Source organism: Neopsephotus bourkii, unplaced genomic scaffold (assembly GCF_033783945.1).
Source record: "Neopsephotus bourkii isolate Nb327-2 ecotype Australia unplaced genomic scaffold, CSIRO-AGI_Nbou_v1 NB_756, whole genome shotgun sequence".
NCBI classification, from domain to species: Eukaryota; Metazoa; Chordata; class Aves; order Psittaciformes; family Psittacidae; genus Neopsephotus; species Neopsephotus bourkii.
The window spans coordinates 2,425,224-2,445,795 of record NW_026901254.1 but is presented as its reverse complement, the minus strand read 5'-3'; the positions used below and the strand labels follow the sequence as shown (position 1 = coordinate 2,445,795).

The following is a 20,572-nucleotide window of genomic DNA, read 5'->3' as shown; positions in this document are numbered from 1 at the left end:
TAGTTGTACTAGCTTCACAGTTCTATATACTGTAAAAACACAAACGATCTGATTATATCATTGCTGCACAGGAAGTGAGATCATAAATCAAGAATACACTCAATAAAATGCACAGATCAGAATCTCAGTGGGTTTAACTTCATCGGCTGTTTGTTAGGTCTTCAAGTGGTTCATATGCCTTCTTTCCTGGTCCAGCACCCTACCCTCATTTACCAGGAAGTTTAAGTCAAAAAGATTATCGTTGCAGACAGCAAAAACCTCCAAACAGCAGCTGCTTTTCTCTGCAAAGGAGAAGCTCAGCACAGAATCTAGCCCAGTATTAACTCTTTTCTGAGTAAGAATTGTCAAAACAGAGGCTTTTTCCCCACATGATCGCATTTAAAATACTGACTTTCAATAGCAGAGCTAACTTTGAAGACACTCATCAATCAACCTACCTTTTTAATTACATGAAAGTAACAATCCTCATTGTATGATTTTTTTCTATTCAGAAGAAAGAGTGGCCTGTCACAAGAGCTGAAAAAAACACTAGTGTTGCAGCCTCCCAGAAAGTGTATTCAAATTAGTTCCTTCATTAGTCCTAATATTTGACTTTTTCATACCTATTTCATCTGCTACTGTTAAGATGAATGGTATCATTCCAGAAAGATTCCCTCTCATAGCGCTGCAAGGCTTCCACTGCCCCGGGGGGGGCCCCCCCCCCCCCCCCCGGCTTTGTCTGTTAGAATTTTTAAACACTTGAATGTTGTGGACTTTTCTACTTATACACCAAAATTCCTGTCAAAGATCACACTCCAGGTATCATAAAAACACCACAGAACAAAAACAACACAAACCACAGAATTTTTAAACGTGCTGTCCTTGCCAGCTGATATGCAGTTAAAGCTTATCACCATTTAAGATGTTTAAAACACTGCTCATCAAGCTCTGGATTACAACCTCATAGTGTCCCAAATTCTTCTATGTCAGCAGTCAGCAGCACTTCAATGCTCCCCATGCTTCCAACTGAACAGCAATGCACTTAGGAGAAGAATTCAAGAGCTGGCTAAACCCAGGGATAAATAGGTATTTCCATCAGCAGCAAACTAACTTAGAGATGGGTAGTGGGCAGAGCCATTAGAAAGGCTTCCAATAACTGGTCTGTATTCCCCTATCCCAAAGGAAGCTATCACATGCCTTTACACAAAATTATATATGGCATAGGAGCCAGAAGGGGTCACTACTCATAACAAGCAGTTTAGGGAACAGCTACAGGAGTTCTTAAAACTGTGGGGCTTCAGCAACTTAACTGGCAATATCACCCCAAGCCTTCATAAAGAACATCTAACCACTCACTGTTACAAATCCTTCCCAATCCACAAGTCCCCACTGCCTATCTGCACACTGAGATGCTGTCACCCAAGGGATATTCACCATTTCTTCTGGAGCCGGATGTCACATTTTGAAGTCAATTTAAAGCTCATGGGCCACACCAGGTTTAGAGCACTAAATCTGAATGGGAGCAGTGTTGTTTAACCAGAAAGTGGTCCTATCTGTCACTGTTAATTACAGCTCTTCTTGCTGGGGTTTTTATAAAAAAGTAGGCCAGCAGGAAGTGTCATTATATTACAGCCTGTGGCTCTGTGCATGTGTTCTTACATTGACAGTCAAGAGACTGTCCTTTAGCATTCTTCACTGTCTTTTTCAATATGGAAAACAAACTGTTCAGACTGCATAAAAGGATGAAATATGCTATCGCATGCATTTGTTAGAAGAGCATGATTCAGGTATGTAGAAAGCAACTTCCTATTGAGGTGACAAAAACAGGTCCTGGTGTGTTTGCGACTTCTGATGTTCCTTTTCAAGTTTATGAAGACTATTAAAATGAAACTTCCCTAGCCTTTCCTCACATCTCAGTTAAAAAAAGACTTGATTAGCTGACTTACCAGGTAATAAGTGTTGTCTGCCAAAGCCAAGGCAGGAAAAGCTACCAAGGAAAGTCATACTGCCGAGCTACCCATCCCGAACAGAGAAAGCTCAAAACAAAGAAATTCAAGTTATTCATGACACCTCCTATGCCTCAGTCTTTCTCACCTACATAACCCACTCAGTGAGGACACTGAATTCAAAAGATACTTAAAAACTCTGTTGTTTCAAAACATTAATCAAATATGAAACAAAGCTAAGCATCAATATGGATTAGACTTAGGTACACTCAAGAAAAGGCAGTAAAGTTTCAAGGGACTATGAATATTTCTAGGAGAAACGTGATAAAAGCTTACCCAAGCATTTGAAGGTATCTGTGGTCTTTGACTTTTTCATAGAAGTGGTGACCAGTGTAATAGATTTATACACTTGCAATTGCTATTCCTAATAAATAGCTACAAACCATACTATCATCTAGATTCCAAGTTTCTACATCAACCCTGTAATAAAAATTATTCTTTTAAGTTCTATCACTTCACTGGCTTCAGGCAGCTTTTCCAGAATAAACACTTTCAAAGGATTATACATATGAAACTAATCTGAAACTGAGCTTTCTGAAACTTCTGCTACTCAAAGCCCTGCATTTCCTGTGAAGTTACCCTCAGGACACCATCATTATCCAGCAACACTAAGCAACTGACTTAATGCCACTGTATCTGGTAATTTTCCCAAACAAAAGGTTACAGATCTCATAAAGCCTTTTGTACAACCCAAAGTAATAAGGAAATGCTATCAGTCCAGCTTTATGAGCTTAATTCTTAGTAGACACTAGAGTACCTGAAATGCTTGACCTTATTATTTACTCCCCTCCCCTCCGCCCCCCCAAATTGTGCAGCCATCTTCCACAGAGCCAGTTTTCAACTATTTAGGGGTTGTTTTTTCTTTCCTTTGTTTTAAAATTTACATGTATTATTGTTGTCATTTTTCTTGCTTTAGATTTCCACAAGGAGATCAGTGACTGATTTTCAAGACCAGTTTGTATTTATATCTCCTCTCATTTTTATCATTATAGCCCTTAAGTTAAACATTGCTCAAAGAAGATGTCAAAAAATTATTTAGGAAATTAAAAAACCATTTAAATGGTTTTTGTCCTGCTTTCAAAGCCTGACAGATTCAATTAAAAATTGCAGCAGAAATTAAAGTATGAGTTTAATTTAAATTTCAAAATCAAGACTACTTACAGCTGTGACGCAGTACCATTTAAATAAACTATAAAAAAGTTTGTGATATTCATTGATGATTCAAACTCCAAACAATTAAAACTGAAACATCACATTTCAACATGAAAAACATGCATCAAGTAGGACAAACACCTGATATGAAAGGAGTTCTTACCTTCATAGATAGCTTTGAAGCCTTGAGCACTGACAGCAAAATCTGTGGTGAAACAGAGGGTGAGGATAGATCCTGTGCTCACAATAGATGATGGAAGCTGAAATCCAGATAACCTGTGCGATAAGAAGGCACAAAAGAGTGTAACTTAAAATAATAAAGCACATGAGTACTTGTGATGAGCATTATGATGACCATTGTGTTTCTACATCTGACCTGCCAATGCATGATGCCCTTTACCCTGATGCCGTCTCAACATTCACTGCAACATTTCAAACATGCTCTAGAGCTTTTTAGCCCTCCTATTTTAACATGTCTGTGCACTCTCAAGCAGAGTGCACTAAAAGAAAGACCTGTTTGTATCTATTGTTTTGTTGTTTTTTTCCAATGGGATTCCTCTCAAGGTGAGGACAAGTCAATTTAGGATACCTAGAAGTAGATACCCAGGCCATGACTCACAGAGAGATACCTAGCACAGTTTGAAATAACATGGACTATCTTGTCTGTCCTCCAGCTGCTGCTCCAGAGAAAGCACTGACCTCTTATGTTCAATGACATGTAAATTAACTGACCAGAAAACAAAACTGAAAAAATCCTTCCATTTAACAGCTTAAGAAAAATTACTTTACATTTCCTATCTTATCAGCAGTCTTACCTCAACATACAAATTGGCACTGTTCATAAGCTATGATCACATTGAAAAACTGGTGTTCAGATTATTTTCCAAAATAAATGTTTTGATTCATTTTGAGGATAAAACAGATAAAACTGCTTACATCCTTTACTGAAACCTCACTGAAAACAATTCATTAAACCTGGCTGATACTAGTGAGATGTTGGTTTCTTAACAAAAATTTCACATAAGTGAGATGTAAGATGCCACTACTGTCCCACAAACCCAGAAGTGTACTGTAAGCTTACATCACCAGCTAATTTCTGTATTTTGAAATAGGGGCACATGACTCACTGCATGCAGGACAATGCACCAGAAAGCCACCTTTTATTCAAACTTCACCTTGAAAGAGCTTTTTGATTTTAGGCATTGAAACAGCCCATAAAAATAAAATGCAAAGGAACATACACACATTTTTAATCTGGATGGTCAACACATGCCTTTAAAACAAACAAAAAATATTTTGAAATTTACTGCACAATGATGTTATAGTTCATTAATTGGCATCTGGAACTGCAGAGGATAAATAACTGTAAACAACATACTAGTATAGCTGCATCACTTTCTTTGCAAAATTAGGCTTATTGCAGACTACTCTCAAATGTAAAAACCATAGAAAGTAACCCCATGCTTGAATTTTAAGCAAGATTGTCTTCCATGTGCCAATTAGCTGCTTGCTCTCATCTTTTCACCTTCCATGTACTTATCAACCTATTACTCCTTTTCCACCTCATTTACTCCAATTCCAGAAATAACCAGGTTGATTTTTTCCCCCTCAATCCTCAAACCGCAGAACTACCACAAGGCTTGCCACATTTTATGTTCAGAATTTTGTGGGTTCTCTCACCTTCACTAGACATTGCACTTCCTTGGGAAATGTGCCTCTTGTCCTCTTTAATAAATAGAGTGGTTACCCCTAGTGCCCTACATCTGGAGTCTTTGGTGTGAGCTCGTTATTAATTTAGGTTATGTATTTTCTGATCTTACTTGCACATCACTTCCCTCTGAGAAGGGATTCAAAGAACTCTGGGTTTAGGGAGGTAGGATGTTTGTTGGGTTTTTTTGACAACACTGCAATTTCTTGGAGCAGAAAACTAGCATGCCTAGTAGGAGAAGGATGGAAGGAAAGAAGGAAGGAAAATCAGGTTGAGACACACAGAGAAGCAGCGAGCCTCAGCACTAGACACTACCCAGAGGAAAAAAAAAAAAAAAGAAGACGACAAAGATGCTATACCACTGCAAAACCATACAGCTTTAGCTACCTCAATCCTGATCAGCTTTTACTCTACTTGGTATGGATTTGGTTCACATAAATGAACTTACCTTAACAGTAACAAGCCATCCCAAGTTCTTGTTACAATTTCTAGATCTACCTGCTTTGATTCTGTTACAGTAAAAAGTATCAATCCTAAAACATGGATTCTTTATCTGCTCAATAAATAAAATTGTTTCTATAGTACCACCCTTGAAATACTAGAATATTATTCTTTAGGATAACTGACACTGCAATTCACATTAAAAGATGACAAATATGCTCTTTTATACCTTAATCAGTACACTGAAAGGTTTTACAGACATAGGAAACAGCAAGTATGTGGTAAACTTCAAGGAATTAGTACATCAACCTGGAATCTATTGGGTGGTTGTTTTTGTTTGGGTGTTTTTGTTTGTTTGGGTTTTTTTTTTTTTTCAAAATTCTTTACATGACTGTAATCCTAAAAATGATGGAAAAGTCTTGAATAAAAAAAAACTCTGCAGTTTAGCCATTCAACAGATTACATGGGTGTAGCCTTGTTGCCTGAAGTATTTCTGAAAACATCTTTTCATAGTATTTAAATAAATTCATCGAGACCAAATGCCATGAAATTAAGTGCAAACAAAAGCTAGACAGCAGGTGAAAATTTAAAGTGTTAAGACACTCCAGAATTAAGCCACTGCTAACCTACCAAGTAATTTTTTTTCCTACCTTACTAGCATTTTCAGTAGGTAGTTATAGCTCATGAATCATAATGTGTTTTGAAGATCCATTTCATCATGCAGGGAAAAAAAAAGGGGGGGGGGGGAATTACCCCCGTTCACATGTTTCTTTACTTTGGAAATGCATCTTGGCAATTAACATGTATGCCTTAACTGCAATCAGAAAGGGAACTGTTTAGACAGACAAGTGTGTGTGGTAAGAGAGCAGAATCATTTCAAGTCCCTTTGCTAATAAAGCTGTCATCTGATAAAACTTGCACGACTTCATACTGAGCATATGGCAATACTTTAAGCTTAAAATACTGCTACATCCATAACTTTCAGTAGCATTAATCTGCAAAAAAATGCACACACTAAAATAGTTTTTCACCACAGATGGAATATATTTAGCTTGTCTGTAAAGAAACAACTTGTAATAGAAAGCACTGTGGTAGACCAGTACTGAGTTTAGCCTCTGTTTGGGGGAAAAAAAGCCCAACAACCAAAACACACATTCATTCATTCGTTTTCCATTATCATTTCCTAGATCTTGACATTCAGCCATTTCTAGTGATAAGCTCTATAAATATATAGGGTTGTTTTTTTCAGTAGCATAGCAATAGATCCAGCTGGCTCTGCTCAGAGCTTCTCCACCCTCTACTATGAGTGTAGATTTTGGGACTTCCTGGTACTAAACATACTGTGCAGCAAGTCCTCTGCAGGTCAGCATGTGACACTTTTTTTTTTTTTCAAGGTTTAACAATTTTCTTGGGAAATTTAGGGGGGGAGGGGGGGGAGGGAATACCCACCCAAAACAACAATGACAAAAAAAATTGCATCCATAAGAACCAATTCTTTTTTCAAATTAGGACAATGAAATCTATGAAGACAATTATAATTAGTAGGAAAACCAGATCTGTTAAATACCTTTAGAATTGTGTCTGACACACATCTATACACACATAAGCATATTTAAAAGTGTAATTCAAAATTCTGATTAAATGTCCCAAAAGCAATTTTGGGCAAAACATAGATTAATTACAACATCCAAGATTCATACAACACCCCCCCCTCCCCCCCCCAAAAAAAAAAATCCACATCATAAAGACACAGGTCATTAACTGCCACAAGAAACACCGGAGAGCTGCCTGCAAACAGTGTTGTACCTTTTCAGGTTTTACACACTATCACTAAAATTGTCATTTCATGTAGAGGCCATTCATAAGTTCATTCTGTATCAAACCCACCACACCACATGAAAACAGTTATTGGCAGGGGCTACTCAAGGATTGTGATGATCAACCACAGATCAGAAAGACAGGCAAGTCAAAGGGCACCCTTAAAGACTAAAGCTTCAGGCTATCTATTTTAGTTCTCTGCTGCATCACAGAAGCTGAAAACTAAGTACAACATACCGAGAATGTTCAAAAGCAGGGTATCTCACAGTTGGCTTAACTTGAAATCATCTGAGAACTACACTGCCAATAAAAAGCAGGAAAACCCCTTCCATGTTTCAGGCATCCAATAGCACCAATAGTCAATAATATGTATATGCAACTCAGCATCTGAAGAAAAAGCTACCAAGATACACCTCTGGGAACTCCCGGCATGTATTGCTGATTTTAGTCATTTATCTGTGGCAGGCTGCCCCTTGCCAGCTGCCAGACCCCCACTCAGCCACTCCCTCACCCACCCTCTTCAACAGGACGCGAGGCAGGGGAGGCGGGGGGTGGAGAAAATACGACGGGAACGCTCCTGGGTTGAGACAAAGACAGGGAGATTAATTACTAATTATTGTCACAGGCAAAACGGACGTGACATGGAGAAAATTGTTTAACTCACTGCCACTTGAAATATATTTACATAGTGAGAAACAAAGATAAATTAAATCAAACTCCACCCAGCTCCCCTTCTTCCCAGGCTCAACTTCTCAACTACACTGCCTCTTCCCTCAGGCGGTGCAGGGGGATGGGGTCAGTCTTTAACAGTTCCTTTTCTCTTCCCTTCCTCACACCTTTACTCGGCTCCAGAATGGACTCTGCACGGGCTGCGGCTTCTTTGGGAAACATCCACCTGCTACAGCGTAGGCTGTTCCACATGCCACATGGGAATCACTACTGTGACACCTGAAGCACGTCCTACCCCTCCTTCTGCACTGACCTTGGTGTCCGGAGAGCTCTTTTCTCTCACTTTTTGATCCCTATTCCCTCTCTCCGGTGTTTCCTCTCCTTCTTCACATGCACCTCCATGAGGCGCCCCCACCCCGAGCTGCGCGGTTGGTTCAGCCGAGCCCTGCGGTGGGTGGGTTAGATCGGATACAGCTGGAACTTGCTTCGTCCGGCATGGGCCAACCCCCGCGTCTCCACTGCTAACGCCTGCAAACCTGCACTAGTACGGCCTTGGGGGTACGAGCAGAGAGCACTTCGGAAAAGCTATGCGTTACTGCGTGCCTCAATTTTAAGTATTAAAAAGTCAAATCATTAATATGCTATCTTAGCAATTTGAATCAGTTTAAACTTCCTGGACACATCTGGACATAAAAGAAGGTGGTAGCTGCAGTTATTCCACACACACACACAAAAAGGCAAAAATAGCAGCAACACTATGAGAACAAACATGGTTACTGGATGCCTACACATAACGTGACTTTTATGAAGCCATTTGCTGTCAGTAACAGGAAGAGTTACCCAAAGGTTCAGACACCTAATGGTGCATAAAGCCAAGGGATCAGGATATCCATTCCAGCAAACCATGCTGCTGTTACCTGCCATGTGTGAAACCACAAACACCTTATCTTAGTAATTTATATCCATTCTGTTGCCAAGAAGTGAAGATTTAACACCTGGCTCAGATACTGTCTTGTACATAAAGGAATGAGGTGCTACCATAAGATTAGTACTAGATCTATAATTTATAACTGATTTTCTATTACAGAAGAGAACCTAAACATGTATATATAATCACACTACTCCCAGCCTTTTTAAGTCACAGAAAAAGGGAAGACATACAGAACAAATTGTTCAAGGTCACAATTTTCATTCAAAGGTTCCAACGCAGTGACTGTTCCCTTAAAAAAACTACAAGAAACACAGGGACGGGCATACCCCCAGCTCAGAGAGCACATCTAGTCCTTCACACAAGAATCGCCCTTACTTCTCCACCGCTGCAGCATAAAGAAAATACACAGCAACACCTCCTCACATTGATGAGTACTATTCACTTTCCTAAGGAAAAAACTAATAATAATGAATGATTAATCAAAACTCCTTAGCTCTCACATTTCTGATTCTAGCAGTACCAGATCTTTCTCAGTGATGCTTTCTCCAGCTTCTCCCAATTTATAAGTCCACAGCAACACCTCTGCAATATACTTCCTGTCCCACCCCTAAGGAAACTAGCCTCAAAGCCACCCCATCAGATAGCTACAAGACTTCTTCCATCAAATGTCTCACTTATACCACAGGAAACACCTGCAAACCTCTTTAGCTGCTCCCTGATCCCTCATTTGTTTAATTAACATTAGGTGCTCCCCTATCCTACTAACTAGAGGTAGTTAAGGTGTGCATACCTCATTAGAGGAGCACTAGTACCAGCAGTATGCAAAAGGATTATCTTTCGTTTGGGTGCTCTTTCTTCTGTATTTTAAGATTTATAATCTCAATAATTAGTTCTGAATAGGCAAGAAATAGACTTTTTAATTCAAGCCTTTTGCCACATAGCTAAATACATACGCATTTTTTTCAATCATATGGTCATATGAAAACTTCCTGATGTTTCCTGTGACATTAGCTTAACTAGGAATTAATTGCAGGAATTATAAGATTAATATTTTCCTTGTAATGGAGAGATGGAAGCCATCAAAGAGAAAAGCTCCCTCAGTAAAGTCCAGAAGGTCCCTTATAACCAAACCCCACAGATTTCAGTCACTAAGCAGAAAGAAGATGCAAGCTTAGTAATTTTGACATACTTAGCCTTCAGAAAAAGCAGTTGGTTTCTCTAGTTGCCACCAAACAGCTATAGTAGCAAGGCTTACATCTGCTGCAGGCATCCCTGATGCTGCAAAGCAGTGGCCTGCAGTTACTGTGCATTAGTAAGGCAGCAGGTAAACATGAGACGGTTGGCCAGCATGGAACCTTACACAGCCGTGAAGGGGACCGAAGCAGAGGCAGGTCCCAAGAAAGCAGCAGGGCTGAGGGCTTCAAGGGGAGCACAGCTGCTGGGAAAGGCCTGGCAGAGCTGGGCAGCCTGCAGGCTGCAGCCACTCCAGCACGGTGGGATCACACGACAGAACTGAGAGGGCAATTCCCAGAGCTCTTGCTGGCAGTGGAAGGGCCTAGTGGGGTTTGTGACTCATGCTGGGAAGAGAAGGGCTTGCCTAATGGGAAATGACAGCACTTCCCCACAGTCCCAGGCTCCAGAGTAGCTCAAGATGCAGAAGAAAATAGAGTTTATGTCTGAAATGCAGTCTCAAGGACTGGCACCAGGCAGAAAAATGAACCACTAGACCATGAAACTGCTCTATGACTACACAGAAATGCCTTTTTTTTTCCTGGCACACCTTATCATTACACCATATATTTTCTTATGCTTTCTCCCCATTGTACACAAAATTCAGCCTCAGAAATGGCTTTATATGCCTCAGTGCTTTACTTTGAAGGAAAAAAAAAAAGCTAATATTTGATAAAACTGGACAAAAATAAAGTAGTACTGTAAAGAGTGCCAAAAATAAAATACTACCATAAACCATTGATGCCAAAGGGATAAACACAGTGCTTTAAGACAAATAAGTTATTTCAGTTACTATAAAGCTAATGACTCCTTGTGCTTGAGAAAAAAAACAATTGAAACTTCGAGTAAGGTCATATAATTCATGTTAACAATTATATGAACAGACTACATTTCTGCCTAACAGTACACAGGTATCTAGACCAAAGGCACCTCTCAGGTATGAGCTCAGATGGACCCAGTAGAAGTAAAATTACACAGGTGAAAATTAAAATGGAATTTGATTAATTAATAATTATGCTCCAAATAAGTCCTATTTTTAGAAAATTATGTAAACAGGTTTTACAGGCTGAATTAAGTCTTCAGGCCAGTTACCTATATCCCTGTGTCTGTTAGCTCACTAATAATAGTATGATGAGTTTAACAATAAAAACAGAGTAGTAAGACCACTGTTAGTAATAGATTACACTCAAAATTTAACATATTTTAATAAAAAAATCAGGATTTGAGTCAGCAAAACTAAGATCTTTCAGTGATTTTTCCACCTGTACATAGACAGTGTAAGATATAATCTTAGAAAACATTTGCATTACTCAGTTTTAGCTTCCTTACTTGGGTTCTGTCTGTTTATTCCCACATATGGATGTCACATCCTGTTCAATCATCTTTTCTGTAGATATGTCACATTAATCTACAACAGTGTATATACTGATCTGTTATCTACCATAACTTGAGCTATGAAGCTAGCCTGCATTTCCTATGTCATAAGGCTTTAGAGAGAGGTCTGTGTCAGGTTGGAAACAACATTACAGCAGTGAACGCTTGATTCAAATTCAGAATAAATGAAGATTAATTTTATTTGAAAATTTGCTTTACAGATCCATTATAAATCATCCATAGTGCTGTAGAGCATATTCATGCTCCCACTTGTGAGTTGTTTGGAAATGAAAAATGTACAGCACTCTTCATCTTGGGGAGAAAAAAAAAGAAAAGAAACCAAAACACCCAAACCCTCAAAACCCTATCATAGGAACAGAAATGGTATTTTATGTTTCTACTAAATGAATTTTAGAGAGGAAAAGGTTTGTGAGCAGGACTCTTTTTCTCTTCACAGGTCAGCCAATAATAACTAAAAATCACCCACATTTCCACCTCCCTAGGTTGTAGAGGCTCACCTTTTATTACAGTATCAGAGCACCTCTACAAAAAGCCAGTGAAACAAAGCCAGTCTAAATGGAAATGGAATGATAACAAGTGACATAGAAGCCCATAACACACAAAAATTGCCGGGGGGTGGGGGGGGGGGGAGGGCATATAAATCAACTTCTGAAGCTGTCTTTTAACATTTTTACAAATTGAATTACAGTTTGCCAGCTGAGAAAAAACTATTCTAGCATTTTTGGTGACACCACTTTAAGCAAAAGGCCTTGAGGAAAAAAAATACATGCTTGCAAATATTTAAATAGGTCAGATTTTAGTACCAAGAGCATAATTTTCCTTTGCAGCAATAGGGAGTTATGTAAAAAAATACGTTATTGTCCAAATATGAGTGCGTTTAACAAACCATTTACATAGTGCTCAATGTAGATTTGTGCCTAGAACTTTATTCTGAGAACGTATGAAGTTTCAAATGTGGCCTATGTTACACAGTACAATTTTGAATATTTACATGGCTTTGCAGATTTCCATTATCTGTTTTGCACAGGATAGACTGTCTGGCTTGTTTTTAATGCTCAATTCAAAATACGTATTAACATACTAATGACTGAAGTAATTCCCATTAGTCATCTGGGATCTGACTGTTCTTTGACATTTTTACTGACATTTATACCCTTTTGGATTAATGAAATAAAATAGGTCATCTAATTAAATATTTACATGTTTGTAAAGAGTTAGATTTTCTATTTTAGCATTTTCTAGTCATTTTTTTTTCAACTGCTCTTGCCAAAATGGCATTTTTCCAGCATGTTGCTGATTAGAATTATTTTTTTAAAGAAAAAGAAAAAGTGATGCAAAGATAAAAACAGACTATTAAAAAAAAAAACAAAAAACAAAAAAAAAACCCCAAAGATTTTTATCATTCTCTCATTCCCTAAGCCAGACTTTAAAGCTGACTTCTATATGGTTTTGCAAGACTTGAGCTTGTTTACCTAAATTTGTATTCTTAGGGTATCAGTCAGATCCAGAATACTAGAACTTAGATACCTTAATTTTGCTATGTCTTAGTTTCCCCTTTCCAAAATAAGGACAAAATTACAAACTACAAAATTCTTTTGAATTTAGAGAGCTGGAGCTCTCCTATGATGACAGGCTGAGAGAGTTGGACTTGTTTAGCCTGGAGAAGTGAAGGCTAAGGGGAGAACTTAGAGCAGCCTTCCAGTGCCTAAAGGGGGCTTTTAAGAAAGATGGAGACATTTTAAGAAATGCCTGTTGAAACAGGATAAGGGGTGATGGTTTTAAACTTAAAGAGGGGATATTTAGAATAGAGACAAAGAAGGAATGTTCTACAAGGGTGGTAAAACACTGGAGCAGGCTGCCCAGAGAGGTGATAGATGCCCTGTCTCTGGAAACAGAGAATTTAAAAGGTCAGGTTGGACAGGGTTCTGGGCAACCTGAACTAGTTGAAAATGTCCCTACTTATTGCAGGAGGGGTAGGATTTGATGAGCTTTAAAGGTCCCGTCCAGGCCAAACCATTCTGTGATTCTATGAATTTAAATACATTGCAAATATTAGACAGATCCAGAGTCGGGAATAATGAAATAGGATGGATATATTTAAGTACTTTAAGTCAAAACAAAGTTAAAATGATGTGCTATTGTCTCATTTTAAGCAGTTTGTTTTGGTGAATGAAACAGGACATCTCCAGATTGTTCGCAGTTTGACTGGAAGTGTTTGTTCGAGCTGCAAGAAAAAACATTCTGTACTTAAGGAAGAACAACTGATGGAGTTCCAAGCCCAAAACCTGTTGGAACAATTGAGTGAGACCTTTCCTTCATCTTCTGTGTCTTTCCAAACTATGTATATTTTCACCTTAAAGAATCTTCTCAGAGTGTTATTGCATGTTACACATATTCTGAATATGTCCCTAGAAATTTTTTCACTTGGTAAAAAAATGTATCCTGTTTCAGAACTGAGGAAAGGATTTTACTTCACTGTCACCTCATTATGACTTTGCTTTTTTTTCCCTGACGCTAATTGTTCTGACAACTCTATTTTAAAGGGGTTAGGCTTTGACAGTTTTAGACCATCTGCACAAAGCTCACTATATTAACTTTCTGCTCTGATGTTTTACTCCCAAGAGCTATGACATTCTTTTTTTTCTATGGAAGGCTTTGAAGTCTGTCTATTATTTCTACCCATCATACTTCAAGTTCCATACAGTATATATCATTTAGTACTGAAATGCCTCCCCTCAAAATTGCTGTCTGGTACATTTGTCCTTTATGAGAAAGAAATCTAGTGGGTATTTCAGTGCATCACGAAGTTCATTTTATCTATATTTAACCTAAAAAAAAAATAATCTTTCATAAATAACTAGTTTTGATAGTTTCAAATGGCACTTTTTAAAGAAGTGGCTAGTGCTGCTAATATGAAATAATAGTCAGTTCTGGAAATGTTTGAGAATTTTGTGATTATTTTGGACTAACTCTACACTTTTATTGTATTAAGAACTGTATACTCATATTTTCCTTCATTATATCACTTGTCATCTCTTTAGTACGTGTATTTTGCAATATTTAAAACCTTCTGGAGGATAAGTTGTCTGTGTAGGTCATTGCTTCAATTTAAATACCATTCTTATGTAGAGCAGGAGTAGACTGTAAAAGGAAAGTGGAAGGCACAGCACATACAAGAATATCTGGCCTAAGCAATCAAGACAGAGACTTGGATTTCAGCAGTGGATCCATTTACTTTGCAGACAGATGGATCTGAAGAGCAAAACAGTGATGCAGTTTCTTATCCTGTAATACGGACCATACACTGTGGCAAAGATCCAGAATCCTTAAGGAAGCAGCGCACTTAGTATGTACCTATGAGAGCTGATGCTGGTTCTTAGTATATGCTGAAGCCCTTAAGTTTGCATCCTTGCTGATATCATTACCCATGTTAACACTATTTAACTACCACATTTTTAATCTTTTTTTTGGCCATTGTATTTCTTTGGTATAGCAGTTAATCTGAATCTCAGAGTAGATTGTCTTTTATAATCATTTTTTTCTTAACCTTTAGAGCAAAAATCATTATGTTGAAATGTCATTTATCATTATTTTCAGAATATCCTTGCCTTATACATCCCTGTTGCAGTATATGATGCAGTATACTATACTGAATTCCCATTGTGATCTGCCTCAAGTTGCTAGCATGCATACAGATTTTAAGGATTACCCTCAAAGTGCTCTCTTTATGGTGCCACCTTAACAAAGTGCCCTCTGATCAGTAGATCTTCAACAAATTCAGAACAAATGAAGCAGAATAATCTATAACATTTCATAGAGAACAAATTTTGGTAGCTTCAGCCTGAAATACCACATTCCAAAAGTAGGTTTAGAAATATGCCTTAATTGAGAGATATTTCATCTTTCCTTTTGAGCATTTTCTGTGATTATATTTTAAGTCACCTCAGTAGAGGTTTGCCCTAGGATGCATAATTTGATGCTTGAGCTCCTCCTATCAGAACATTCGATCTTATTTTCCCATCCTTTAATCCTTAAGCATATAATATATCATTTCAGGGCTTATGATCATCACTGAGATTATCTATAGTAATATCAATTTTAGTTTGGAACAAATTGTTTCTTATGGATGATTTGCCCTAACAACTGTGTTTAGGTGAGTCATATTTTGCTAGCTTAAAATGATCTCATTCAAAGTGCTTCTTCCAAAGAAAGTATGTATGCAAAGTCTTTTTTTTTGGTCATACTTTTAATTTCAGCAAACTTTCTCTTAAAAATGTATCATAATATTTATATATTCGGCCCAAGAAATGGGTGGTGCATAGTTACCTGAAGCAAGCTATGTATTAGGTAAATTCTGCTGTTAAATGTGTAATATCTCTGCAGGGAACTGACAATGCTCTTCATTATCTGTTAGGCTACTGCATCTCGCTTACATAGATGATCTTGTGATTCCTGCCTGAACCTGCCCTTAGTTAACCATGTGTGTCTAGGTGATACAGGATCTTGAATATCTGCACACTGGTTAGAGTTTTAGTTTTGTTTGCCTTTAACACAGTCTTTGATACCACCAGCACACTCAGGTGGTCTGTAGGGTTCTGACACCCATTTGTACAGGCAGCCTACAGGCTGCCCTGTAGGCAACAGAAAGAGGGGCAGACGTAACAGTGGTTGAGATGGAGGAAGTTAATATTGAAGGAACTGATATTGCAGAAGAATGTTTTAATTTTGTGCAGGTGTGTTGGACCTAGATGATCTTAAAGTTCTTTCCAACCCAAACCATTCTATGATTCTATGCTCTTAAGCCATTCAGAACCTGACTCTTGTCATTTTTTCGCATGAATTTGAATAGCAGTTTTAGTTAAGCCCATTGCTTAGCATTTCTTTGTATTTGGGTATATTTTTATTGTCAACAGGCTCATATTTATGTAGAACAGTTAGTAAAGTTTAGCTTTTTCCCATGAAAGTGGTAACTTCTTCTAATTGTTATTATTTTAATATGGAAGAAGATGGCATCAGTAAAATAGGTCACCAAGTCTCTGATGACCTTTGTGGCCAGAGAAAGGTTTTAAGACCAAACCATTGTGAAAGATTCCATGTGCGTGTGGAACAGTCATGATACAGTAGTACTTAGCTATTCCCCTGACAAGGTGTTGTTATTGAGATTACCTACCTTTCCAACTAATTAGAGGTAGGGAAATGAGCAAGGGAAGTATGAAATAGCTAAGGAGTTGTAATTACTATTCGGATGGATGGTAGAACAAACACAAAAACCAAGAGAACTTTTGAGACCAAAATAATAATGGGCTTCAAAGGAGCCAGCTGTGCAACTGAGAAAGCAAAGCAGATTTGAGTGAAGACCGGTTGTTCAAAAGTGATGAGGAAGAAAGAAGCCATAAGAAAGAATGTCATGTTTTATGAAAAATGATGGTAGCTTTAGTTATTTAGCCTTAGTTAACGCTTAAGAGAATTTGGCTGACTTGACAAAGACTCTCCCACCAATTCTCACGGAAGAACTCACAGGGGTCATTAGTAGGGACTGCTGAATACTGAACTGAATGAAAAGAATCCATTTTCAATAGTATTCTTTTTTATTATTTGTTTTTAATGTTCCAGATTCTATTAAGCTGCATGTAGCAAATGAAGGAATAAACCATTCTGCAGCATTCAGCTCTTACATTGGATCAACAACTCTGAAAGAAGCCTAGACAGATTAACCTCCACAACTAAAGTTTGCCTTTTTCAAACACCCCGTAAAGAAAAAAAAAGCTGCCTGGGCTGACAGATGAGATGGGGTTGAGAAAGCAACTGACAAAACTGTGTAAAATGAATGGCAATCCCCTCCGCTAGTGAATTAGAATAAAGCGGCAAATGCCAGCTAAGAAGATGGAACACAAGCCAAGTGTGAATGCTGCCTTTCTTACCATTGCTGTTAACAAAATCGTCATAGCTTACAGAAGTAGGGTTTCCTCAGAGGTCAATTGTTAATATGAATGCAAAGCCTGTGTTTCAAACAGCTAAACATAAAATGAGTTCTGACATTCCAAATGTAAATTCTTAAGGCAAGAGAAAGCAAAAGATGAAAGGAGGGGATAATTAGTAAAGTACCACCCTAAAAATGGGAAAAGGAAAAAAAGAACAACTGGAAGAAGCAAGAGGAATGCAAAGAAAAAGAGAGCTCTTTGTCCTCTCTCATTATACTTTTTTAAGCTCCCTTCTATTGTCTTCTGATTTACGGTTCTTTATACTTTTGTATACATTTTCTTAAACAAAGAAACCCCTGCTTTGGTGTGGTTTTTGAATTTTTCTATCAGCCGTTTTTTAATTCCCATAATTCCATACTACAATGAGAAGGTTTAATTTCCCTTCTCTCTCTTTCTCTTCAGTTAGCTATTTTAATGATGGGGAATAGAGTGTGGGGTGGGAGGGGGGCTGCTGTTACTACATTTCCTTACTAGCAGACTCTAGTGCTTGCAATCTGTCATTATTCACCCTCTCTTCCTTGCAAACCTGTATTTGATCATGATATGAAAAAGGTATATGGACTAAATAACGTAATGAAGACATTTCAGCCTAATCTGCAGCAGATCTATAGCTGCAGTTTTATTGTTATCCACTGGCGAAACTGTCCTGGGTTCAGCCAGGACACAAATACAAAACATACCTTTTATTGATTTGTTGATAGAACAAATCAATATGTGGAATAATGCAGAATAATGCAGAATGCAGAAGGAGAGCACTTTCATCTTTTAATATCCATATGTTTGGTAGTATTAAAAGCTTTCATATTACCTATGTCATTTGATCTGGGATGTATCATTTAATTCTGAAAACCCGCCTATTAAAATAAGCCACTTTTCATGTCAGTATCTATTCTGTAAGTGGTTTTGGCTTTGTTACCATATTAAAGCCGAGAACAACTGATGTGGGAATATAGGTCCTCATGGAACACTTGTTTTATTTAGGATATCTAAATTTGTTTCAATAATTTCAATGTGTTCTTTATGGCTACATTTCATTTTTGTCTGCTCCTTCTTGACACTTTGGTAAGAGGCAGAGAGACTATGATTCCTTTCTGGATATGTTTACTTGGAAAATATATTTCTGTTGTATGAAAATGTTCATATTTAAAAATATAAATAAATCCTTTTTTACTTCCTGACAAGAACAAGAATTTGTGGGAGGTCATCCTTATCCTGTGACCAGAGGCTTTCAGATTTCAAGGAATAATGAATAAAAATTGGCCACATTTAACTCTCCTACACCTCAGGAGGTAATTCCTGAAAAATTGCCTATTCTGATACAGGTGGTTGCAGCTGGAATAATAATGTCTTTTTTGTTTTAAGAAAAAAAATCATCCTGAAGTTCTCATCTATTTCCTTTTCTACATTTTACTGTACAAGCTTATAAAATGTTGATAAAACAGTACCTTTTCCATTGGAAAAAGACCTTTCGCTTGAAGACACCAAAGTAATTCTTCCCATACCCTTCGTCTAGGAGACAAATTCAATTATGACTGAATAGAATAATACATATAATTTTGCAAATCACAGCATCTTAGATTTACATTAACTATGTGATGATTGAAAGGTAAAGAATTTAAAGACCCGCAGCAGATAATACACTGACAAAATAGGGAAGTCATCAGATCTAAATTTCCTAATGATCTGACTACATGAAAAGGAAATGGCAGACAGGAGGGAACCTACTAGAAGCGTGTTCGAGTTCAGGTTTTGGACTAGTCTTATGAGAAATTTTTGTTAATAGCTGAACAAAATAGCAGAAACATGGTAATGAAACAGAACTAGACAAAAATGTTGACAATAAGGGGGAATACAATAGCTTATAAAATCCAGATATGATTTAAATTATAACATTGCGAGGTGGATTAAAAAAAAGACAGATTGTGAAGTAAAATAGACATCTCTTCAGAAAGGATAAATCATTCTTCTTTCGCTGATTCTGAAGGATGCTGGCCTGCCTGCTCACCTAATTTTACAGAGATAAAATTAGTTGAGAGGACTAACACTTGAGAGACTAATAAAGAGAAATTTGAAAAAAAAAAAAAAATCAAACCCCACAAGTACTGACAAACTCAAGTGAGTCACTCCAGCAAAAGGCCATTAAAATGCTTGTGGGCAGAAGGACATGACCCGTGTGAGGAAGATGAGGAAACTGGATAAAAGGAAGATAACCTAAACCAGTGCTTTATAGCCTGTGAGGAAAGGGTAAAGTAGAAGATGGAGACATACACTCTTCTCTGAGGTGCCTGTTGAAAGGATGAGGCACAGCAGTTTGGAGGTGAATACCCAATGCAAATTTAAGCCATGGTTTATATAGTCTGACAGTACTGCCACAAGCTGCCAGAAGTAACTTCTTCTGCTTGAATTACAATGATCTTTCTAGGACCATTCATTGCCTCAATTCATCCTTCCAGAAAACGTCTGATCATCCTACTTTTTTTTCTGAGAGGTACCAATCCCTCTATTTTAAGCTAATGATACTGGTATTGTGGAGTATTTGCATCGTAAACACATGCTTTTTGAGTAAACACTATTCTTGTAAGACTGGAAATTAAGCAGAAAAAAATAGCAGCTGAAAATGCCATACTGAATATCATATCATATCAGTCTGACAAGTCTGGTCAAACATTTAACCTAAGCCACTGCAACAGGCTGAAAAAGAAATCTCTTTGGCAACTGCTTTGTCAAGAGAGGAATAGAGGAAAGCTTGTATACCCATGCTCAGAGACATAACTGGCTAATTAGATTTTAAAATACCTATTGAAAAAAACTAGTAATAGTTATTTCCAGTAAAATATTTTAGGTATTACTTATAATGCTGCATATCTGTACAATTAATTACATTAATAATTATATTAATACTTCATATCTGTATAATTAATTTCTATTAATATATAGCAAAACTTGTATAAAAAATTTTGAAATATGTACTGGCAGTATCCAGCATGTATAGCCATAGTTGAAAAAAATCTAGTCTATATGAAAATAAGGTGTTAAATCATAGAATCATACAATCATAGAATAGTTAGGGTTGGAAAGGACCTTAAGATCATCAAGTTCCAACCCCCCTGCCATAGGCAGGGACACCTCACACTAAACCATGCCACCCAAGGCCTCGTCCAACCTGGCCTTGAACAATTCCAGGGATGGCGCATTCACAACCTCCCTGGGCAACCTATTCCAGTGCCTCACCACCCTAACAGGAAATAATTTCCTCCTTATA

At 37.6% G+C, this 20,572-nt stretch overlaps 1 protein-coding gene across 2 annotated transcripts in view; it reads right to left on the bottom strand.

The window, feature by feature from the left end:
• CSMD1 (CUB and Sushi multiple domains 1) overlaps positions 1–20,572 on the bottom strand; it is a 1,128,271-nt gene that overhangs the window by 781,341 nt on the left and 326,358 nt on the right. For both annotated transcript variants that reach the window (XM_061354960.1, XM_061354961.1), the window contains exon 3: positions 3,301–3,413. In XM_061354960.1, coding sequence (XP_061210944.1) covers positions 3,301–3,413 — 113 coding nt within the window. The remainder of the gene's footprint in view (positions 1–3,300; positions 3,414–20,572) is intronic.